Source organism: Poromitra crassiceps, assembly GCF_964638095.1.
Source record: "Poromitra crassiceps genome assembly, chromosome: 9".
NCBI lineage: Eukaryota > Metazoa > Chordata > Actinopteri > Beryciformes > Melamphaidae > Poromitra > Poromitra crassiceps.
This window is the reverse complement of record NC_139630.1, coordinates 22,844,750-22,870,686: the sequence shown is the minus strand read 5'-3', so window position 1 is coordinate 22,870,686 and position 25,937 is coordinate 22,844,750. Positions and strand designations below refer to the sequence as shown.

General features: G+C 44.5%; 1 protein-coding gene across 2 annotated transcripts in view; it reads right to left on the bottom strand.

Moving 5' to 3' along the window:
* Nucleotides 1–25,937, bottom strand: part of LOC310782542 (WD repeat-containing protein 17-like) — a gene marked incomplete at both ends in the record, with an annotated part of 126,327 nt that overhangs the window by 88,977 nt on the left and 11,413 nt on the right. For both annotated transcript variants that reach the window (XM_083643216.1, XM_083643217.1), the window contains 5 exons: nucleotides 5,661–5,848; nucleotides 7,924–8,046; nucleotides 11,591–11,731; nucleotides 15,990–16,100; nucleotides 16,694–16,924. In XM_083643216.1, coding sequence (XP_083499342.1) covers nucleotides 5,661–5,848; nucleotides 7,924–8,046; nucleotides 11,591–11,731; nucleotides 15,990–16,100; nucleotides 16,694–16,924 — 794 coding nt within the window. The remainder of the gene's footprint in view (nucleotides 1–5,660; nucleotides 5,849–7,923; nucleotides 8,047–11,590; nucleotides 11,732–15,989; nucleotides 16,101–16,693; nucleotides 16,925–25,937) is intronic.

The following is a 25,937-nucleotide window of genomic DNA, read 5'->3' as shown; positions in this document are numbered from 1 at the left end:
ACTTTATACTTTACACATCATGTGTTAAGCATTTACAAATACTTCAGTAATTAAGTGAATAATAACAAATTAATGGGAATCTTAGAATGTCTTAAGAATACTAAAATGATACAGTACATAAATTAATTGATATATTAACATGTCATTAATTCAGGTTTAAACAATACACATTATTCATTAATAATAAAAAATACAGCAAATGAATCAATTTGTCGTTATAGGACATCAACCATTAAGTGATAATTAATGGATATTAAGTTGTGATTAATTAACCATTTATTAGTCGTTATATAAAGGCTCATTCTAATGATAATAATGATGATACTACTACGACTACTAATCAGGGCTGTAGTCGAGTCCAGATCGAGTCATTGGTTAATTGAGTCTGACTCAAGGCCAAGACTGAATCCGAGTTGAGACCAGGGGCTCTATCGTTGCAACGGCCTATAAACTGCGCTTAGTGCCAGGCGCAGCGCAGATTAGTGGGTGTGGACCAGCGCACTCGATATTTTGGTGTCGGCGCTACAGGTGGCCTTAAGGATTATAACCACGCCTTTTAAGCGTAAAATTATGCACAATCTGCTCATTGGGGAAGTGCAGTAAACAAATCATAAGTTTCCCTTTAAGCTCCAATTCCACGGAGCGATCCAGTCCGGTCAGAAAGCCAAGCGCTCTGCTCCCCCCCTCCCTTTCATCCCCGTCTGTCTGTCTCCATATATAGGCTATTATTCCATATTATTATGCTTCTCAAACCAATCTAACTGCAGTTTAAATACTGCAAGCATGTAAATACGTTACACTATAGCAAGATCAAAGTGAAAAGAATGTTCTAAACGCATTGGCTAGAAAAATATAGCCTATCCCTATGTCATGATGAGATTAGATTGGTGAAAGTTTGTCCAGAATGATATCGTTTTCTCTCCCCTGCTGCACAGGTAGGATGATGCACATAAATATAGCCTACATTATGTAAAGTAATTGCATAAATGTGTTTTTATTGTAAAAGAAAATGTGAAGTAGGTCGTCTTATTGGAGCGACATCACAGTAGGAAGTCACAGTAGAACCGTGTTACGGCTGTCACTCATCTCCTAAATTACGTTAAATCTGCGAGGGATATATATACCACCATGATGACCTATATGTTTCACATAGGGTTGTGTTATGATTTCAAGATTTTATTTTGTCCAATATTGAAATGTTCTACAATTGCATGTTGTGTTAACATTACACATTATTTCTATCTACCTTTCTATCTATTTAGGCTCATTTGGTTGCTATTTATTATCGAAATGTATTAGCCCAATGCATGCTGGGAGATTTCACATGTGTGGCTTTGTGCCTGTCTGCTGTCTGATGCGCGAGGGAGTGAGAGAGAGAGAGGGGGGACAGAGAGTGAGATGGCAGAGGAGAGGCCGCGCAATTACGCACAATAATAGAACCGGCAAACTTTTTTCCATCAGTCATCAACTGGCGCACTGAATAGGCCTGGTTTTGAAAAGCGATTAGCGCCAAATTAACGCCAGGGCGGAAGATATCGTTAGGCCGGTATATAAGGCCGAAACGCCCATTCTGGCCTATTCTGGCACTGCGCCACGCCTCTTTGGCGTAAAGCGCATTTCGGGGCTTAAAACCATGTTGCTATCTTCCCGAGGCAGGCGCAAGGCACGTTTTTTTGCGTTTAACGCCAGTTTTTGCGCCTAAGGCCTGTTGGAGAATAGGGCCCCAGGACCACAAAACTTTTAGTCCAATTCGACAGCAATACCATCGCATTGTGTTATCCAAGGCTATTCATTGTATTTATTGACTAAAATAGCATATCTTTGTTTATTGCCTAAAATAGAAGGGAGGTTTCTAAAACCATTTAAACAAAGTTAGCATGTTTTGAGGACAACAATAATTGTAGGCAGCTTATTTATGTTCATAATGTACAGTAGTTGCATCTTTACTGAACTAGAGGTGGATTCATCTATTGCACCTACTTTTTCATATTGCTCCACAGCCATATGCTGCTCTCATCATTGCTTGACTGACAATATTCTTACTTGGCATGACATTTAAATTTAACTAGAAATATTGCGTGCTCATTTCTAGCGTGCCTCGCATGCTTGCCTGCAATTGTGTATGGCGCCACGAGCAGCACGCCTTGGCCCTCGCCTTATATATAGTAGTGAGATCATATTATTGAAATAATCTTATGTCATACTAAAACTGCATAGCACTCAGCACTTTAACAGTCCATCTGGTTGTGTACAGTACTGACAAAAAAGAGAGAAGGACAGATGGTGATTTTTATTATTTATTTATTTCATCAAAACAAAATCATTGATGGCGTAGTTGGCAATATCTACAATAAGTAGTCACTAAAGCTTTCGGTGAACACATAACTTTATCAATTGTGAAAACTTTATCATTCGCTGCTGGTTACTTCAGGGCCGGCTCTAGTCATATTGGTGCCGTAGCCGAGACTTGATTTGGCAATACCAGCCAATATGGCTGCTAGATTTTAAAGTTACCAGCCAATTAGAATTTCCACTAGCCAAAATGTTTTCCTTGAAATAAACCAGAATATGAGTGCCACTGGGTTAACATAAGCATAAATATCAGTACAAATAAGTTATAGCATAATGAATCTATAAATTGCAGTATTTCATTGATCAATTGTGTTATTTAAAATTGTGTGAAAATAAAGAGATTTTTATTTATTTATCCATTTACTTATTTATTTTTTTACATGTAAATTGGTAGCAGGGGAGCAGTGTGTCACTTACTCTGTGTTTATCCGGGCCTGACTTGTATGTCACTTTATTTTTTATAAATAAATATGAGGGGGTGCCCCTTTTTGCCCCTAAACGGTCTGTGCACATCTCTGGATCACAGCAGCAGAAGCTCCTCACTTGCATGTTTGAACTCCCACCATCTGCTCTCTCTCTCTCGCCCTCTCTTCACATTAAAAATCGTCCGAGTGTTTTGTCAATGAAAGCTCACCTTATATGAATCAGCAGTCATCAAGAAATGTTTAAACAAGGCTCCAGACGACTGAAAGCAATCAGCATTAACTCATTGAGTGCCAGCCACTTTTGGAGAACGGACGCTCCCAGTGCCAGAGTTTCAGAGCGTTTTCAGTGATTTCTCGAGGCCCACAGAATATTGTGTGATATTACTATGTAAACACCGAACACGCACAAAGAACGAGGAGACTCTATTGTATCATCAGCAAAAAAAAGTTTATTGATACCATTTTCCGTTCTTTAGTTATGAGCCGGAGAAGATAGGTTGTTTTCAGCAAAACACACGTTTCAAATTAGAAGCTGAGATATTCAGCCTTTTGTGAAATGAAGCATTTCAAGCACATTCACTGACTCTGAAGCTAATCTTTTCTGATGTAGTGACGTGGTGTAGTTGTGTGGTGCCCTGCATGCCCCACCCCCCTCTCCCCCCCCTCAGCTGCAAACTCCTCCCCACACTAACACACAGCCTCACGCACCCAGCGTCTATTTTCGGAGCCTCCGTTTTTGTGCGCTGGCTCCCAGCGCGACACGGAAAAGCCAAACCGGACTGCTGAGAATGGTTTGGCCCTTCGGCGTCGGGTGCTGCTTTTCTGGCGGCTAATCGTGTGGAGAAACTATGCAGCAGAGACAGAGGGGCTCAGTTGTGGGCGCGGATTGACTGCTGTTCGCAGCCAACGTCAGCTCCAGACAGAGCAATCTATATGGCTCTGGCTGCAGCATGCATCGGTTTCTCTTTCATCACGGCTTTTTCCTGCTGCTTTCCTGACCTTTCTCTAATCTGGAGAGCACTGTCGCCACCTAATGGGTCCGTAAAATAGGTTATACACCTTCAATAGCTACAATATTTGTACAGGAGATGCATGAGGCTTTGATTCACGTCCCACCGTCAAAAAACGCATTTGACGCCGATCGACGTCATTGGCACTGAACGTTACTATTTACTTTGACGCCGATCGACGTCATTGGCACTCAATGAGTTAAACGCTAGTCTAGCAGATGTCAAACAGAAACAAAACTAATAAAATTGGTTAACTAAATTAAAGCAGCGTATACAGCCTTTTAAAAATGTAATTTCCTCGTTCACTTTTGAGAGAAGAAGGCAGGTGAAGTGAAACTCAGACACTCACCACCCCCGACGTACTCAGCTGTTGCAGCTGTACTAACGCTGCGCCTGGATCCTGTCTGTGACAAGCCACAAGCCGTTTGTCCAACAATCGCATGCAGCATTCTGCACCATGGCTAATATAATAGACATCGGTGACAACAGATGCGGGATTCCCGCAATCCTGCGGCCAATTTCAGGCACTGATTGTGCAGAAAAGGAGGGGCGGGCCCTGTTTGTTTGTTGTTGTTGTTTTGTGAGGGGCTACACGCCCTAGCTGAACTGGCGCCTCAGGCAGGAGGCTGTTTCGCCTGTAGGGTGAGCCGGCCCCAGGCAGGAGGCTGTGTCGCCTGTAGGGTGAGCCGGCCCTGCAGGAGGCTGTTTTGCCTGTAGGGTGAGCCGGCCCTGGGTTACTTTCTTATGGCTCATTTCCACCACATTCTACAGCCCTGCACAGCTCGTCACGACTCGGCTCTACTTGTTTCAACCCGATGGACGTTTTGCTTCCACCGCTGGTCATCTGCCCCCGCCCACACCTGGTCATCATAGCGACCGCATATCTGCCCTCCGCCCATATTCCGAAGTAGGCTATAACATATAACGTTACAATTAAATCCATCCACAGAACTTTTAAACTGTTTATGAAATACTGGTGCCTCTAAATGACCTACAGTGTACATGGGCAAATGTGACAATCGGCCAGGAGAATGGATATCACTTTGTTGTTAGTCAAACTCATATGCGCTGCGCGAGGGACGGGCACGAGGGATGGGGGTTGCGCTACAGAGTGAAGCCTCTACCCCGGCGGCCTCTCACCTGGCAAGACCGCGGCTTCACCAAAGCCCCGCCTGCGGCCTAGCGGAGCCGACGCTGCAGACAGCTACAAAGGGCTTCCTGAGAAGCGGATTTTTTTCTCTTATAAAACAATTGAAAACCACCATCATGTTAAGCTGAGTAAGGAGATCGCTTTTATTTCACCAGAGCCGAAGGCAGCAACACAAAAGACTGATGGAAATAACAGAAGAGAAGGTAATCCCCACTAAACTGGTATCCAGCATTGACAGTAGATAGAGTAGACACGATTCTGCCTGACCAATCAGTCGTCTGCAGTGTTTTCACATCACCGTATGGTACCGGGTCCACAGCGCTAGAACCTCAACAAAGCAGGGACCAAAACTAGCACGACTCAACCCCGACTCGACCCGGGCTGGCCAGGTTTTTGACGGTGGAATGAGACAAAAAAGCGAGACGAGCTGGGCGGGGCCGCGCTGATACCAGCGGTGGAAATGGGCCATTAGAGGAGATTACAATTACACAAACAATAACATTATGTAACGTTAATTCATCCGAGACTGATTCAAGGCCGAGTCATATTAACTATGAGTCTGAAATGAGACCATTACTGTCAGAAAATGGTCTTGAGTACTACAGCCCTGCTACTAATTGTGATGATAATAATAATAATACTAATAACAATTATAAGAATGATATCATCAACATAAGAAGAAGCATCTATTAACATAACAAGATAAAGGATATTAAAATATACCAAGTCTCTTAGGAAGTCCCATTTCTTGGCCCCCATGTCGTAGAGTCCGACCCCTCCATCCATGAAGCAGCAGACAGCATGGCCCGGGGGCAGAGAGAACGACTGGTTCTGGGAAAGCGTTGGTGGGGGCACTGCCTCACTGGTGGAACTGGTATACTGACTCTTACTAGGAGAACAGGAACTAAGAGCTAAGAGAGTAAAAAAAAAGGAGGGAATTCAGGATGTTGTGACATTTATTTTTATTAGACAAGTGATTTCACATCACAGAAAGCCTGACATTTCTTGAGTCTCAATCATACAGTACAGTACTTGTGTTGGCATACAGTACAATATGAGTACAATATGATACAATATGGTACAATATGATGTGAAGTCAGACGCCTATGGGTTGCTTAGCATTCATAATATTAATAATAATAATAATAATAATAATAATTTATTGCATTTATATAGCACCTTTCTAGATATCGGGGGAAGGGGGGGGTAAACTTAAAGGAACACTCCGCCCATTTTCAACCAGCTTTGTATCATTAGAACATCAGTATTATATCAGAAAACTGTAAACGGTTTTGAAGTCTGTCATTTCATTTGACAGTTATTGAGTGTTAAAGTGTGGACCAGTGATGTCACTGGTCCACACTAACTCAAATTAATAACTCATTAACTCAAATCAACTCTCAATAACTGTCAAACTATTCATCATTCATCTAGTTTGACAATTATTGAGAGTTGATTTGAGTTAATGATAGGGGTGTCACGATACACAAATTTCACGATACGATACGATACACAATATTGGGTTCACGATAACGATACGATACGATATTTTAACAATATTTTTTTTAACAAAAGTAAATTATTTTTATGTATTTATTTATCATTTATTTAACCATGTGAGTCCCGTTGAAATCGAAACCTCTTTTCAAGGGAGCCCTGGGAAAATACTGGAAAAATAGTCTTTCATTTGAAATACACAAAATACAAAACAAATGCTGTTTTTGGAAATTGTTATTATAATAACTAGAAAACAACATGGAAGATAATGCTTCTCTTGCAATAGAATGTGTCACACTGTCACAAACTAAATGTTTGTTGCATGGTGAAAGAAAAATAAAGTATACAATCTATTTCTTAAATAACTCATGCAATGGTCCCTAAACTTATGTAATCTTATGTACCCCTTGAGCTGTTTTGCCATGCCAGTAGTAGTCTACCCCCTCACTCATGCGTGTTGATTCTGCTAAATTTGTTCTATTATTATTCAGGAGCAATTTTTTTTTTTTTTTTTTTTACGATATAATTTTTTTCTGACGATACGCATATCGTGACGTTTCGATATCGCGATATATCGTGCGACGAAATATCGTGACACCCCTAGTTAATGAGTTATTAATTTGAGTTAGTGTGGACATGGGGCGGCTTTAGCTCAGGAGGTAGAGCGGGTCGGCCAATGACGCAAGGGTTGGCGGTTCGATCCCCGCTCCCTCCCAGCTGCTGTCGTTGTGTCCTTGGGCAAGACACTTAAAGGCCGGCTTTACCGTGGGGAATATGAATATATATTAATTCTTAAAAAATCTTAAATTTCAACGGATTCGAAATTTAAGATTTTTTAAGAATTAATATATATTCATATTCCCCACGGTAAAGCCGGCCTTCAACCCTCCTTGCTCCCGATGGTGTGTAGGCACCCTGCGTGGCAGCCTGCCGCCATCAGTGTATGAATGGGTGAATGTAGACTATCTACTGATTGTAAAGCGCTTTGGATAAAAGCGCTATATAAATGCAGGCCATTTACCAATGTGCCAATTAAGAACGGGTGACTGAAGGGAGGCCTGTGTGGGAATTTAGCCAGGGCACATTGGCACAATGACTTTTTATGTTTGGGGTTGTTGGGATTGCACAGAATTAAACATTTCCTGATTTGAGAGTTAAGGTTACATCCTCCATTTTTAGAGAAACCTTGAATTCACTAAATGTACACTCTCATGTTGTGAAGACAGTTTTCACATACTAAACAAATCAAACGATGGGTAACAACCTCCTGGTGGTCCCAAGTGTGTCATGGGTTGAAGGCATAAAGGGGTAAACTAGCTTATCCAAGTGAGGGATCATTCTATAATCGAAAAAAATTTAACAGAAGGATGACGTATCTATAATTGGTCAAAGTGCTGCTTCTAAAATAAAGGCAATGAGTGTAGACCCCCCCCTCCAGTTTGGTGAGCCTTTGAAATGAATAACACCTCTCATGATGGCTAAATGTTACCTTTCTTGGCAGGAGGGGAGTTGAGGACGTGCAGAGCATGAAATCCAGTCTTCTTCAGTTTAAAGTTGTCCAGAGGAGTGGAGCGAGAGACGTTCCATATCCTCAGTACTCCAACCTGGGAGTCTGAGAGAGACAAAGACCAAATAAAAAATGAATAGTTAATACAGACAGGCGAGTTGATCTGTCCGGACATGGACATCTTAATGTAAGGCCGCTTGTCCCATGTTCCCTGGTTGTATTTATAGCCGAAACTAGAACTTATATCATGTCTGATGCCATAAGTGACCCTGCCGATGATACGTGACATTACTGATGACATTACGGTCAGGCTAGGAGCAGTGGAGCGCCCGGGGACCAACTTCTTCCAACCGCCGCTAGTCAGACTTCTGCTTTTAGTGGGGGGTTATACAGTATATGGAGGAATCCCCAGTGGAGCACGGGGAGAACATGCAAACTCCACAAGAAAGGCTCTTTCTCACGAAATAGTCCACCTGGGCACCAGGCACTGAAGGTATGGGGAGATACCCCCAGTGTCAACAGTGACCCAGGCAGGAATCAAACCCTGGGGCCAGATTCACAAAACCTTCTTAAGAAAGAAAATCTTCTCAAGTGCCATTTCTTTCTTAACTTTGGTCTTAACACATTGACTGCCAGCCGTTTTTTTTTTTGCTGTAGGTAGCTTTTGCCAAGCCGTTTTTTGAGGATTCTGGCTCATTTTACAAGAGCTGAGGATTCTTTTCTGCTTGGAGTTTGTCAACACAAAGTTCACAAAAGTACTAATAGAATGTGTGCTTTCTCTGTCTAAAAGAGTTAGTTTGTAGAGTTAGTAGTTATGTAGATATTAGCCGTTGAGTACAGCATGGTTTTAGCGTCTGAGAGTGAAAGCTGAGATAATCGCAGTTTTGTGAAATTCAATCAAACAGGCAGAACAGTCACTTTAACCATTTATTTTTGGCATCAGTGAGAGATCAGACATCCAAACAATATAGTTCCGAACGCCCTCTCCTTCAACTCCTCCCTCCGTGGGCGTGTCTAGTGGCTTTCAGCCTGCGTTTGTCACAAGCGAGTGCTCTGCTGCTGCTGCTGCGAGTTTGAGCAGCCTCCCTCCCTGGCAGCGAGTTTGAGCAGCCTCCCTCCCTGGCAGCAAGTGTGGATAGGGCTCACTCGTCTCTTGGGTTTGAGAGCCCCGATGAAGCCCCGTGCGACTCTAGGCTTTATGCTGCCCACCCAGTCCATTTCTGGAACCCCCCACCGCAGCAGCGCGAAAGCGTCCCCGCCTACAGTATGAGAATGAGGCTCGTTCGTTTCTGACTGTAAAATCGCCAAGCCATTTCCTTGAGAATGGAGGAAGCAGCCGCGGGAGGCGGCTGCTTTTGGTTGACTTTCTCTCTGTCGGGAGAGGACCGTCGCCACCTAGCTGGTCGGTAAAATAGATTATACACATTCAATACCTCCAATTCTGGTGTAGGAGACGTAAAAGGGGTTGATCGATGTCCCACCGTCAAAAAAAAAAAATGTTTATTTAAGCCGAGATATCTCGTCCTTGGCACTCAACGGTTGGATTATGTAAGCCGAGATATCTCGTCCATGGCACTCAACGTGTTAAGAAAAAAAATAGGATAAAATGCTATTCTCAAAAAATGTTCGTATGTATTTTCTTAACTTTCTTCTTATGTTTCTTCCCAAGAAAAAACTTAAGAATGGTATTCTTGAAATAAAAGTTCTCTGATTTGTTCTTGATTTTTTTCTTAACTTTAAGACAGTCCTTCCCCTGTCTTAAAATTCCTACAGTGAAAAGTTAAGCCTCTAATATCATATTTAAACACATTTTAGACAAGTAGGTTCTAGTTCAAAGTCTACACAGCTACACCTAACATTAAGATGAACATGTATTGTACATCTTTATTTGATGTTGGGTCACTCTGTCTGTTGTATTTGTTTTTATCTAAAAGCGGCCACTAGGTGGCAGTATTTCTTAAATTAACGTCAGAATGCCTACATGTTCAGTAGAAGAAGAATAAAACCAACGAAGAAGAACAACGTAAGATGAGACAGCAAGCCTCTGTTACTGCTGTAATGCTGTAATGACTGAGAACATTCAGTAAAGACCATTTAAGTTTTAGAATAGTTTCCGTTTGTTTATTTATGTTGTAGAAGTTGTAGTTACTGTTGAGAAATATAATACTGCCTATCTAGCTAATTGTCTTTGCTAGCAATAAGCTAGCAAAGACAATTAGCGAGAGGCTTATTTACAACAGACATGACAGACAACAAACACCAGCAAATGTTTAAATCTTTGCCCTATAGTTGTCCTACTGTACCTGTAAATAGGTACAGTACTGTAGATGTAAGCACTTTGTGTTGCCTCCTATAGCCTCATCTCCTAGCCTCAAAAAGTTTATTAAGTTAGACCCTATCTTAAGAAGTTCTTAAGTAGAAAAATGTAAGAAGTTCGTAAGAAATAAGACTGTTCCTAAGAAAATATTGAGGAATTGCACTTAAGAGCCTTCTTAGGAACTTCCTAAATTTTCCTCTTATGTCATTTCTTAAGATCTATCTTAACACATTGAGTGCCAGCGACGCCATATGGCGTCATTAGAAATTTACCGTAACTCGGTTACTCAGTAACTCGAAATAGTTTTTTTGACGGGGGGGTGTCGATCTATGCCTCTTACATCGCCTCTTACAATATGATAGCTATTGAATGTGTCTAACCTATTTTACAGAACCCTTAGGTGGCGACAGCGCACTCCAGATGAGAGAAAGTGGAGTAAAACCATAGAGTAAAACACACAGAAGAAGTCGTTTGGGAAGAGGAAATCGCATCGCATCCGTCCGTATGCAGCTGCTTCATTGAAGCATAACGTAGCTGTGCCCCTGCAGCAGCCAATCTGCTGTCACAATTGAGCACCTCGTGTCCGCTGCAACAATCCATTCGCATGATCAGCCGTGGAGTTCTCAACTGGAAGCATGGTGACATACAAGCGGGTGTAAAAAAGCTGGATCTAGCGGAGCGGACTTTTCACTGCTGAGCACATGCAGAGCAAACGCACTCACAGCAGAGCCGAACCGAGCAGAGAGATACTCCTCCCACAACGGGGGGGGGGGGGGGGGGGGGGGGGGGGGGGGGGAGGTGGGGCACGCAGGACACTACAGTATACAACAGACCCAGGCAGCTGCAGCATTACATCAGAAAATATTAGCAATGAGTCAATGATGTGCTTGAAATGCTTCCTTTCACAAAAGGGTCATTATCTCAGCTCGTAGAAAAAAAGGTCTGTTTTTGGTCTAATCAAGCTATCTTCTCCGGCTCATAACTAAAGAACGGAAAATGGGATCAATAAACTTTTTTTTGCAGGTGATAGAAGAGAGTCTCATCGTTATTTGTGCGTGTTCAGTGTTTACATAGTAATTATTAAAGAAATTATATGACTGTTTTAAAATGCATTGCGGCCTATGTGGCACAGTACAGCACCTTTTGCCCAAGGGCCGTGGCACTCAAAGTGTTAAGAACACATTGGTGAATCCGGCCCCAGGACTTTAAATATATATCCACATTTATGCAGCAAGGGGCTCCAAATTAAGTCTATCATGTGTTTTCTGTCAGTTATTGTGATCACACATCACGCCCCCCCCCCGCACACACACACACACACACACTCCTTACCACCAGTGATGAACATGCCTGGCGCAGATGGGACCCAGGCGAGACACTGAACGGATGCAGCAGCCGAAGGAAAGCAGAAAGAGGTGATACAGCCCAATGCCTCGCTGTCCACCAGCCTGATGCCATTGTGGAGGTTAGACACTGGAGAGAGAGGAGGTGAGAGGTGGAGAGGAGGTTAGGCACTCGAAAGAGAGGACGACAGAGGAGGCATTATGGAGGTTAGACACTGGAGAGAGAGGACAGAGGAGGCATTATGGAGGTTAGGCACTGGAGAGAGAGGACAGAGGAGGCATTATGGAGGTTAGACACTGGAGAGAGAGGAGGACAGAGGAGGCATTATGGAGGTTAGGCACTGGAGAGAGAGGACAGAGGAGGCATTATGGAGGTTAGACACTGGAGAGAGAGGACAGAGGAGGCATTATGGAGGTTAGACACTGGAGAGAGAGGACAGAGGAGGCATTATGGAGGTTAGGCACTGGAAAGAGAGGACGACAGAGGAGGCATTATGGAGGTTAGACACTGGAGAGAGAGGAGGTGAGAGGTGGAGAGGAGGTTAGGCACTGGAAAGAGAGGACGACAGAGGAGGCATTATGGAGGTTAGACACTGGAGAGAGAGGAGGACAGAGGAGGCATTATGGAGGTTAGACACTGGAGAGAGAGGACAGAGGAGGCATTATGGGGGTTAGACACTGGAAAGAGAGGACGACAGAGGAGGCATTATGGAGGTTAGGCACTGGAAAGAGAGGACGACAGAGGAGGCATTATGGAGGTTAGACACTGGAAAGAGAGGACAGAGGAGGCATTATGGAGGTTAGACACTGGAGAGAGAGGACAGAGGAGGCATTATGGAGGTTAGGCACTGGAAAGAGAGGACGACAGAGGAGGCATTATGGAGGTTAGACACTGGAGAGAGAGGACAGAGGAGGCATTATGGAGGTTAGGCACTGGAAAGAGAGGACGACAGAGGAGGCATTATGGAGGTTAGACACTGGAAAGAGAGGACAGAGGAGGCATTATGGAGGTTAGACACTGGAGAGAGAGGACAGAGGAGGCATTATGGAGGTTAGGCACTGGAAAGAGAGGACGACAGAGGAGGCATTATGGAGGTTAGACACTGAGAGAGGACAGAGGAGGCATTATGGAGGTTAGACACTGGAGAGAGAGGACAGAGGAGGCATTATGGAGGTTAGGCACTGGAAAGAGAGGACGACAGAGGAGGCATTATGGAGGTTAGACACTGGAGAGAGAGGAGGTGAGAGGTGGAGAGGAGGTTAGGCACTGGAAAGAGAGGACGACAGAGGAGGCATTATGGAGGTTAGACACTGGAGAGAGAGGAGGACAGAGGAGGCATTATGGAGGTTAGACACTGGAGAGAGAGGACAGAGGAGGCATTATGGGGGTTAGGCACTGGAAAGAGAGGACGACAGAGGAGGCATTATGGAGGTTAGGCACTGGAAAGAGAGGACGACAGAGGAGGCATTATGGAGGTTAGACACTGGAAAGAGAGGACAGAGGAGGCATTATGGAGGTTAGACACTGGAGAGAGAGGAGGACAGAGGAGGCATTATGGAGGTTAGACACTGGAGAGAGAGGACAGAGGAGGCATTATGGGGGTTAGGCACTGGAAAGAGAGGACGACAGAGGAGGCATTATGGAGGTTAGGCACTGGAAAGAGAGGACGACAGAGGAGGCATTATGGAGGTTAGACACTGGAGAGAGAGGAGGCATTATGGAGGTTAGACACTGGAGAGAGAGGAGGCATCATGGAGGTTAGACACTGGAGAGAGAGGACAGAGGAGGCATTATGGAGGTTAGACACTGGAGAGAGAGGAGGACAGAGGAGGCATTGTGGAGGTTAGACACTGGGGAGAGAGAGAGGAGGAGAGAGGAGGTGTTATGGAGGTTAGACACTGGAGAGAGAGGAGGCATTATGGAGGTTAGACACTGGAGAGAGAGAGAGGAGGAGAGAGGAGGCATTATGGAGGTTAGACACTGGAGAGAGAGGAGGTGTTATGGAGGTTAGACACTGGATAGAGAGGAGGTGTTATGGAGGTTAGACACTGGAGAGAGAGGAGGCGTTATGGAGGTTAGACACTGGAGAGAGAGGAGGAGAGAGGAGGCATTATGGAGGTTAGACACTGGAGAGAGAGGAGGCATTATGGAGGTTAGACACTGGAGAGAGAGGACAGAGGAGGCATTATGGAGGTTAGACACTGGAGAGAGAGGAGGACAGAGGAGGGATTATGGAGGTTAGACACTGGAGAGAGAGGAGGACAGAGGAGGGATTATGGAGGTTAGACACTGGAGAGAGAGGAGGAGAGAGGAGGCATTATGGAGGTTAGACACTGGAGAGAGGGGAGGAGAGAGGAGGCATTATGGAGGTTAGACACTGGAGAGAGAGGAGGAGAGAGGAGGCATTATGGAGGTTAGACACTGGAGAGAGAGGAGGAGAGAGGAGGCATTATGGAGGTTAGACACTGGAGAGAGAGGAGGAGAGAGGAGGCATTATGGAGGTTAGACACTGGAGAGAGAGGAGGCATTATGGAGGTTAGGCACTGGAGAGAGAGTAGGACAGAGGAGGCATTATGGAGGTTAGACACTGGAGAGAGAGGAGGCATTATGGAGGTTAGACACTGGAGAGGAGGAGAGAGGAGGACAGAGGAGGCGAGAGGAGGACAGAGGAGGCATTATGGAGATTAGACACGGGAGTAGAGGGGTGCAACGGGACGGGAGTTGCGCGGGACTCAACGTAAATCTCGCGGGGGCGGGCGGTAATCACGTTGGCGTGGGCGGTAACGGGCGGTCAAAAAATAAACAGCAGGTCCCCCGATTGCAGTCTCTCCTCGTTTACTGCCGAGTAAGTCATCATCTCGGACATAGACGATCAGTGCGAGCACTGCCCAGCCTGTAAGTTGCTAGGCAACCCTGTCCCCTTTGCACTGAGCAGCACAGCTAGGCAGCATGTGAGAGGAGAACAAAAAGTTTTTACTCAGCGTGAAACGAGGGAATAAAATTGGAGACGGCAGCGAGGGCTGTTCAGTTACACCCAGAGACATTGAACTGTTCAAAGCCAGCAGAATGGCCATGCTGGATAAGAAGAGTTGACAGATTTCAGATCGCCTCATGACTCAAGGAGAGGAAGATCAGGTGAACTCACTCTTCTATGTGATGGGATTGGAGATGCAGCTGATGATGTTTCAGCAGTTTAACCAGCATCTGAGGCAGATAAGAAGAAATATGAGGCTGTTAAAGCAACAGCGTTTGAACAGCGCTACATAGGAAAACATGATGTGATGTTTGAGAGAGCCCAGTTCAATTAAGTACTGCGAGACCCTGCTTTTTTTTAAATAGCGGATGGGAGCAGGCGGTCGTGTTAAGGGGTGGTCAGTGACACACACATTGCGGGGGCAGGTGGTAATGGTCAGAAATCCAGCGGGAGCGGGATTAAAAAACAGTTCCGTGCACCCCTCTACACTGGAGAGAGGAGGCGTTATGGAGGTTAGACACTGGAGAGAGAGGAGGTGAGAGGAGCAGAGAAGAGAGGAGGAGACATATTTGGCTAATGCTTCAACCTGCCAGCCTTATACCTTTATGGAGGTTAAACACTAGCCTGGGTAAACCCATCCCCCACGTGACCTGCTCTCAGACCTGTTCTCAGTCACTATGGTCTGGATTCCCACCATTGTTAAACGATTTCTGTGACTGGGAACTGAGAGAGCAGGTCACGTGGTGGCTGGGTTTACCTAGGCTAGTTAAACACTAGGGAGAGATGAGGAAAATTAGATCAATGTCTCTATCAAATATGCATTTGAGCTCAAAATCAAAAGTAGGATACAATTGTAAATGTCCTGATGTCCTTGTAGGACCTCCCGCAGACCCTTGGTTCCAGCAAAGTAATTGCACATTTTCATTGTCCCAATTTCCCCCCGGGGATCATTAAAGTCTTTCTGATTCTGATTCTGATTCTGATTTGTCCTCAATTTTGGAAAAGGCACACAGCGTGATGGAGCATCTACTCACAAATGTCAAGTTTATTTGCCATTTACATAAAAAGTGGTTTGATAAAGTTGAAGTGGAAGCTGCTCTTGTATTTGCACAACATACATTACTGAAAGAAAGGTGAAAGGAATGGTCATGATCTTGATGTTATTTCAATAAAGTTAAACTTGCCCATTTTGTCAGGGCAGGGCCATGAAAAGTTGTCTTCCTCCAAAGGGGGGTATGACAGAAAAGGTTCGACAACCACTGAACCAAGCTAAATAAAGACATATTCATAACCACTGAACCAAGCTAAATAAAGACATATTCATAACCACTGAACCAAGCTAAATAAAGACATATTCATAACCACTGAACCAAGCTAAATAAAGACATATTCATAGTTAATACCATGTCCTACCCAGCAAATAATCAGTGGACAAAGGGTCCCACTCCAGAGCGGTGACCGGGTCCTCCTCATCTGTCCCCTCCAGCGACTCTGGACGCAACACATGCTTCTGACTCTTCAACCCTACACACACAGGACAGGCAGGCTAATGAGTGTCTGAGTGAGTGAGTGAGTGAGTGAGTGTGTGTGTGTGTGTGTGTGTGTGTGTGTGTGTGTGTGTGTGTGTGTGTTCATGGGTTTCAATCACATCATGTTTTTATTAAGGACCGAATGCAGCACACAACTTTTTAGTACCTGTTTAAAGGGTAACAATGCCCCAAAACACATGTTTTCAGCTTTAAACCAAAGCATCTGGCTTCTGAGTAGTGTTGTTTATTGTTTCTTTGTCTGTCTTAGTGCCTGTTTGTCTGTTTGTCTTAGTGCCTGTTTGTCTGTCTGTCTTAGTGCCTGTTTGTTTCTTTGTCTGTTTGTCTGTCTTAGTGCCTGTTTGTCTGTCTGTCTTAGTGCCTGTTTGTCTGTCTGTCTTAGTGCCTGTTTGTCTGTCTGTCTTGGTGCCTGTTTGTTTCTTTGTCTGTTTGTCTGTCTTAGTGCCTGTTTGTCTGTCTGTCTTAGTGCCTGTTTGTTTCTTTGTCTGTCTTAGTGCCTGTTTGTTTCTTTGTCTGTTTGTCTGTCTTCCTTTGTTTCCCTGCCTCCCATCTGTTTATATGTCCACATACCTGGCTGAAATATTGACAAACTCCCGTCCGTGTGCCCAAACACCAGTTTGCCCTTCTTGGTGGGGTGCCATCTGAACAGAGAAATATCAGAAAGGAAGGAGTGGGCTTCTTTATGTATTGTGAGCCCTGGGTCAGGAGCTCCATAGAGCCAGATATACAGGGGCCCGCGATGCGAGGCAAAGGCCACTCCATCAGCTGAGTTCCAGCACCAACTGACAGATGCAGGGATACCTGAAGAAGAGGAGAGAGATGCTCACGTTACTCTAACCTTAAACAACTCTTCATGTTAAGCATATCAGGGAATGAGACAGAGGGAAATAAGCATGCATGCGCACGCACACACACACACACACACACACACACACACACACACACACACACACACACACACACACAAACAGAGAAAAGCAGGAAGTGACGTTACTTTCGCTCTCTTTTTTTTCCAATATTTTTTTTTTTTTTTTTTTTTTTTACAATACGGAACAGGCTCAGATACCGGAAAAGAAAAGGAAAGAAAAAACAAACAACAACAAAGAAAAACAAAACAGTGGATACATATACCGGTATATTAGACATTCGATAATACAACGTGGTGCTACTAACCACACAAAGTGTTTATGTGCTTGTAAGGAACATGCATGCGACATGCAATCTCACGCAATGGGTCCACGAGATACCAGTCAGGCAAGTCGTTACTTTGGCTCTTTATTGCATTGGAAACTTTCCTTTTGGTCTTGACAAGCTTGGTAAACCTTCCGGTCTAGGCAAGCTTGGTGCATTATGCTATTTTTCAAGTCAGGCATTTGCACTTGTCCCGATGTGTCCAATGACGTAAATAAGTTATAAAGTCAATCTAGTGTAGCATAGCTGTAGCACAGGTGTCATTTACTGTACACTAGCAGGCAATGTACATTATCCCAACATTACTGCTACACTACGGGCTCTATCGTTGCATCGGCCTATGAACTGCGCCTAACGCCAGACGCAGCCCAGAGTAGTGGGCATGGACCAGCGCACTCGATATTTTGGTATCGGCGTTACATGCAGCCTTAACTCATTGAGTGCCATGGACGTCTTTCGACGTCCAATGCGTTTTTTGACGGTGGGGCGTCGATCAAAGCCTCCTGCATCTCCTGTACAATTATTGTAGGTATTGGAGGTCTATAACCTATTTTACAAACCCATTAGGTGGCGACAGTGCTCTCCCGATGAGATAAAGTGGAGTAGAAACACAGAAGAAGTCGTTTGGGGAAACGGAAACGCGGTGGTCCTTTGTAGTGAGCGGCGATCCTTTGATGAGGCAGACATGGCGAAGCGTAAGAGGAAACCCGAGAAGTACAAGCAGCTTACTCTGCAAGAGAGCTTGTATTCTGTGCCTAAACGTGTGGCGATCGCTGGAGAAGGCACTAGTGGTGATACCGGTGCCACCACTTCTGGTGGCGACCAGGAAAAAACTTTTCCCACTGCAGAAACCACGGTGCAGCTTGGTGGAGCTAACGGTAGCCCAGCGCGCTCTTCCTCTCAGCGTATAGTGATCGATGCACAGATGGGACTGGCTGCCTCTGTTGCTAGTGCTACCACGGCACCCCGTAGAGTGATCGATGCACAGATGGGACTGGCTGCCTCTGTTGCTATCACGGCACCCACCACCAGAGGTAACGTTAGACCTGGACGCTCTTCCTCTCAGCGTATCGATGCACAGATGGGACTGGCTGCCTCTGTTGCTAGTGCTACCACGGCACCCCGTAGAGTGATCGATGCACAGATGGGACTGGCTGCCTCTGTTGCTAGTGCTACCACGGCACCCCGTAGAGTGATCGATGCACAGATGGGACTGGCTGCCTCTGTTGCTATCACGGCACCCACCACCAGAGGTAACGTTAGACCTGGACGCTCTTCCTCTCAGCGTATCGATGCACAGATGGGACTGGCTGCCTCTGTTGCTAGTGCTACCACGGCACCCCGTAGAGTGATCGATGCACAGATGGGACTGGCTGCCTCTGTTGCTACCACGGCACCCACCACCAGAGGTAACGTTAGACCGGCGGCCTCTTTTACTGCCACGGCACCCACCACCAGAGCTAACGTTAGATCTGGGCGCTCTTCACAGATGGGACCGGCGGCCTCTGTTACCACCACCACAGAGCGTGGGAGAGCTAGGAGTAGGCGGGTGCGTTATCCCTCTCAGCGTGCAGAAGAACAAGTGATCGATGTAGACACCAGAGCCGTTAGACCGGGGTGCTCTTCCTCTCAGCGTAGCGTTAGCTCTCCACCCACCACAGTGAAGCATGGTGGAGTGCGCGCTTCCTCTCAGCGTGCAGAAGAAAGAGATGAAGAAGACGATACTGGTCAAGAATCGGACATATTTTCATCTCAGCAAACAACTGAAACTTCAGATACTTCGGATGAATTCAGTGAGCCGGATCCAGATTCATCCGACGAGTGGTTGCCTGATTATGGATCTGCAGGTAGCAGAGATTCGTCGCCTGACGGAGGTAGCAGAGATTCGTCGCCTGACACACGCAGCAGAGCAGGTAAAACTTTTTTTCTAAATAGCCATAACATTGCAATAACACAATGTATATTTATGGTAGATATATTTCCACAGATCATGGATTGAGCAGGTTCAGGCATTATAGTCAGTAAAACTACAGCAATAAAACTGTGGTCAATTGTGGTTGATAATTGTAGCCTATATATTTCTACAGACTGTGGATCGAGCAGAGACACTCCCACGGCTTCCACGGGCAGTGCAAGGAAGACAGGTAATATATATATATATATATCCTACACATCATAAAACCAAGCAATAATGAAATGTATTTATGATAATTTATATATATATTTCAATAATTTACAGCTCCTACATCGAGGAGAACACCCACTCCCACTCCCACATGCAGTAGAAGGAAGAAAGGTAAAAAAATATATACATATATATATATATATATATATATATATATATATATATATATGTATATATATATATATATACACATAACCAAGCAATAAAAAATGTATTTGATAATTATATATATTTCAATTAGGGATGCACCGATATGAAAATTTTGGCCGATGCCGATAACCGATATTAACATTGCTGTTATGGCCGATAACCGATATTTACCGATGTCGATATGATCTGTATAAAACCACATTTTTATGATCATCATATTTTGTACATACTGAAAAACACATGTTAACACTGAATTTGAAAAAGTTATGCATTTCTTTATTTGCAAAGCCTTTGGAAAAGCCCATAAATCATAGATTTACTGCATTATTTCATATCAATGTGAAGAATTTGGCTGATAATGATAACCGATATTAACATAGCAACATCTGACCGATACCGATATGACCGATATGTTAAAAAATCGGCCGATACTGGCCGATACCGATATGATTGCCGATATATCGTGCATCCCTAATTTCAATCATTTACAGTTGCATCGAGCAGAGGTGGGGAAGATGCAGGCTGGCAGCAGGCAGACTGGGAACCAGGGCGGTTCTAGGCCGTTTTTGGGTGGGCTTTAGCCCACCCAAAAATAGTCTCAGCCCACCCAAAAAAATAGAGGCAAAAAAACTTTTTTTTTTTTTTTTTTTTTTTTAATCCCTCTCCAGAGGTGGTCATGGTGGTCATTAGTAGCACTTTCTGACTACACTCAATGCGCTGTGTGCATGTTTCCCCCCCCCCCCCTCTATGTTCTTAGGGTGGGCTGAGACAAAAATTTAGGGGGGTTCAGCCCACCCGAAAAGTTTCTAGAACCGCGGCTGCGCAGGCGCTCCCTCCTCCACCTATCTGCCTAATCCCACATCACTTCACACAGGTCACACACACAGTACAGCAGCGAAGTGGTCCTCCACAGTCCACACAATCGTTCTCCCCACTCATGATCAATGAAACTGAGGTGAGCATTGAGCAGTCAGAGTCGTTAGTAGTTACTTAATTAGCGCATATTGATATGCAAATTAGCACGTAACGTTGTCGTAGGCTAAACAAAAGAACTTGTCGCTGTGCCTGCCAGACAAACATGTGGACTGGAGGAAGGTAGGTAGGCTACCATGGCACCAGCCAGCCATGTCATGCTAGCTCGCAGTAAGCGGGTGTAAATGGATGTGATGTTTTTTGAGAAACATATGGGCATAAGTGACAAACATTTTCAAACGGGTCCCTTGTTATCTGAATGAAATTAAGCCCTTCAGAATCGCAAGTGGCTGCTTTACACAGCCTGTCTGATGTGATGATGACGATAGCTTAACATGCGTGCATGGCATCACTTATGTCTTGCTGTGATGTTAGTTCAGTATCTCAATAAAAGTTCTTACAGGCTTGTTATTTCCCTCTAAGGCAGGGATGTCAGAGATACGGCCCGCGGGCCGGATCCGGCCCACGGGCAGGTTTCATCCGGCCCGCGAGATGTTTTGGAATATTAAAAAATATATATATATATTATTATTATTATTATTATTAAATTCGCACCCCATTATCATGAACTACGTGTGGCTAATAAGCAAGCTAAGAGTTCATTCATAAGTTAATTAACCTGCACTACAAGGAAGTATGTCAGTAGGTCATCAGGTGTAAACAAAGCCGCCATGATGCCACGCTGGAATTGAATCGCGCATTCAGCTACCTACCAAAAAACAAAAGAATCAACAAGATCAGGCGCGGACTGCATAATCGGGCACGTCGGGCAAATGCCCGGTGGCCTGGCCTGGCCTGGCCTGCAAAAAAAAAAAAAAAAAAAAATTGTGCCGCAGTCAGGCCACTCACTGAACAGCAGGCCAAGCGCCGCCTACTGGTTTACTAGTGGTTTTATTACTTTATTCAGGATTAAAGTGGGTGCATCTCATTGTAAAATTGGACTTGGCCCAAATTGGGCTTCAAACGGCCCAAATTGGGCTTCAAACGGCCCAAATCTGGCTTTAAACGACCCAAATTGGGCTTCAAACGGCCCACATCTGGCTTCAAACGGCCCAAATTGAGCTTTAAACGGCCCAAATTTTTCTGACGCCGGCACGCGCGTCGGCCCGTATCGGCCTGGCCTGCTTGGTATCTAATGCCCGGCCTGAATTATGATCCCAGTCCACCCCTGAACAAGATGCTGTCGAAAAAGAGAAAGGTTGACACGGAATGCAGGCAGTTTCAAGAGAAATGGAAAGAGCAGTATTTCTTTTGTGAAGTAAATGGGTAAATGAGTCGAATTGATTTTAGTAAAAAAAAAATCCGGCCCTCATGAGGTCTCAGTTGAACAAATCCGGCCCTCTACCTAATATGAGTCTGACACCCCTGCTCTAAGGGAGTGCAAGGCAGATATTTAAACAGCCTTGTTTGTGTACAGTACCAGTGGCATGGGAGTAATAAAAAGGGATTAAGGACCAGGACCCCTGGTGGTCAGTAAGATGGGCTGGTTGAGCCAATGTTAAAATTATCTTTATTTATTATTTATTTTTGCTTTAAAACTATTTTTTAATTTTCTGCTTAAAGTTCATGAAAAAAGTGGCATTCTTGTTTTTTCACACAATAATTTCATAATACCATTTGTAATGCCACCGTTGTAGTGCTGTTGTTCAAAATTAAAGTACATTTTCTCAGATTTATTCTAGTCACACAATTTAATAGTCAGTGTTTCCCATACACTGATCTATTTGTGGTGGTACACCCTACATAGATTTTGACCCCCACAAATACTGCCACATATTAATTTCAACTAGTTGACTGCAAACTCCTGCTTTAGTGCTTACAGTATATTATTATCTTGTCGGAATATTATTCCAGCCAATAAGTTAGGAAGTTCCCTTTTGATTTAATTTTACTTTTGTTTTGCCTACAAAGCAAAATGTTACTTTACTTGAAACTCCCCTGAAGTGATTTTGGTATTATTTATGCAAGCATAATTCTACCATATAGTAACCTGTATGCAGAATATATATAGTATATATAGGGAAACAATTATTTTTTCATTGCTGTAAAACCACAGAACGGTAAAGAAGATATTGATGTGTGTAGTTCTTCATAGATCTAGTCTCTTCATTTTGATCTCAAAGTGCGCCAGTTTGATCCATTTTTACTTGAAACTGTACAAAATTTTCTCCCGGGGGGGCATGCCCCCGGACCCCCCTAGGGGTTCAGTGGTCCATGACCTTTGGGTGGGCTGAGCCCACCCAAAGCTCTGATGCTAAAACCGCCCCTGCTGGGAACCAAACCCGATCCCCTTCAGTGCAACGCGTGGACCCCAGAATGCTGCTGCGGAGCTGGATTCCGGCCTGCCAGCTGACTTCCTGGAGCTGTTCCTGACCGATGAGCTGCTCCAGCACATTGTGGACCAGACAAACAATTTTGCCACTCAGTATTTCCAAGCACACCCGGACAGTCTGCCACATAGCAGGGGTAATGCTTGGAAACCAGTGTCAGTCCTAGAACTGAAAACATTTTTTGGACTCACGTTCATCACTGGTTACATAAAGAAACCAAGCATTGCATTGTATTGGAGTACTGACGAAATAGATGCAACTCCCTATTTCAACAAGACAATGGCAAGGAACCGGTTCCAACTGATCTGGCGCTTCCTTCACTACAGTGACAGTGCAGCACAGGATGCGACGGACAAAATGACTAAAGTCCGTCCTGTGTTGAACTATTTAGTCAACAAGTTCAAGGAGCTGTACCAACCAGGTCAAAACATTTGTATTGATGAGGGTATGATGCTGTGGAGGGGCCGTCTGTCTTTCAAGGTGTATAACCCACAGAAGCCGGTAAAGTATGGCATCAAATCGTATATACTGTGTGACTCTGCCACAGGGTACTGCTTCAACATGCAGCCTTATGTTGGGGTACCTAGCACTCTGCCAGACACTGTGTTCTCGCTCCTCGATCGCCTGCCAGGTCATGGTTACACGCTCTACATGGACAACTTTTACAACTCTGTTGCACTGTGTGAGCGTTTACTGGGAGCACAAACTAATGTGTGTGGAACGCTGAGGAAAAATAGGGGGGAACCTCCGATCATCAGGGAGGTGACAAAGGCTGAGCTGGGGGTGGGGGAAAAAGTTGTGCGTCACAATGAGAGGGTGATGGTTTTAGCTTGGCAGGACAAACGGCTGGTGAAGATGGTGACAACGTGCCACAAAGACACCATGCAGAGCGTGGACGTGTGGCAGAAGGGACAGACAAGCAAAGTGGCTCAGCTCAAGCCAGAGTGTGTTGTAGCATACAATTCCTCCATGAATGGGGTGGATAGGTTGGACCAAAACATAGCCTACTACCCCTTCATCCGGAAGACACTGAACTGGCCCAAGAAGTTTGTAGCATATCTGTTCCAAGTGTGCATGTTCAACGCCTACATCCTCTACAAAGCCAGGAACCCAGGGGAGTGTAAAACCCTCTTGGAGTTCATGCGGAGGGTGGTGAAGTCATGGACCTCAAAGCTACCTGTGGAGGAGGAGGAGGAGGAGGAGGAGGAAGTTGCAGTTGAGGGGGGTGAGGCACGCAGGGCACCATACAGGACCGACCCAGACTGCAGGCTCAATATCCCGATTGGCAAACACATTCTGGATTACCTGCGGCCCACCAGCAAGGCAAGACCAGCAAGAAGGTGTAAGGTCTGCACAAGCAGGGGCAAGCGCAGCGAGACCAAAATAAGGTGCAAGACCTGTGATGTCGCCTTGCACTCAGGAGTGTGTTTCATAGCTTACCACACTCAGCTGGACTACTCACATCCATAACTGTACATCATAACAATAACTTTGAACTGGACTTGCATCGTTGCAGCATCCCATAGTACATACATAACTGTACAAATTTATTTTCTTTTTTTCTCAAAATAACTGAACTGTACTTTGAACATTTGAACTGTTCGATGAAGACCATGGTACTACTGGTAAACAGATGGGACCGGCGGCCTCTGTTAGCACGGCGTGCTTTTCCTCTCAGCGTGGAGTGATTGATGAAGACCATGGTACTACTGGTAAACAGATGGGACCGGCGGCCTCTGTTAGCACGGCGTGCTTTTCCTCAGCGTAGAGTGATTGATGAAGACCATGGTACTACTGGTAAACAGATGGGACCGGCGGCCTCTGTTAGCACGGCGTGCTTTTCCTCTCAGCGTAGAGTAATCGATGAAGACCATGGTACTACTGGTAAACAGATGGGACCGGCGGCCTCTGTTACCATTTGAACTGTTCTTTGAACATTTTTGGTCAAGGGGATTTGAATTTGAATTATTCAAGAAAGTTGTGCATTTTGAAATGCTTACACATGTTGTACACACGTGTATAGCGCCACCTATGGATGAATCCTGCCCATTCTTTCTGGCATAGTCACTCATGGTCTCTACTTGCCGTATGTAAATTTTTATATTTTTTGGTGAAGGGGTTTTTGAATTATTCAATAAAAACTTTGGAAACAGCCAAAGTGACGATCCCACAGAGCTGCTGTTGCAGCTAAAAAATAATATTTTGCTATGAAAATTCCTTTGTTTTTGCTGTTTTATTGAAGGAAATGACTGTTCAAATGTTTTAGGTGTCACTAAATCAGAAAATATTAGGTTCAGAGTCAGTGATGTGCTTGAAATGTTTCCTTTCACAAAAGTGTGATTATCTCAGCTTCTAAGTTGAAACGGCTGTTTTTCCTCAAATCAACCCATCTTCTCCGGCTGATAACTAAAGAACGGAAAATGGTATCAATAAACTTTTTTTTGCTGATGATACAATAGAGTCTCCTTGTTCTTTTTGCATGTTCAGTGTTTACATAGTAATATCACACAATATTCTGTGGGCCTCGAGAAATCACTGAAAACGCTCTGAAAACTCTGGCACTGGGAGCGTCCGTTCTCCAAAAGTGGCTGGCACTCAATGAGTTAAGCATTACAACCACGCCTTTTAAGTGTAAAATTCAAGATTCAAGATTCAAGATTTTTATTGTCACTCCGTAGTACAAGTATCACGTGTGAAATTCTTGTGCTGTAGGCTCCGTTACAACATAGTGCAAAAAATAAAAGATATATAAATAAAAAACAAGAGGCAACAAGCAATAAAGCAGTAAGACACGCCACAGACAGTGGCATGTTCACTGCCCATAGTGCAAATGGCATGAACATACTTTAAACATAATTAAACATAATAACATTCTGTTAGGTGCAAATAGCGTATACCTAATTAAACATACTATTGAACATTAGTCATACATAATGGTAGCATCTACAGTGCGGTACAGTACGGCTACTACACTATTTGTATATGT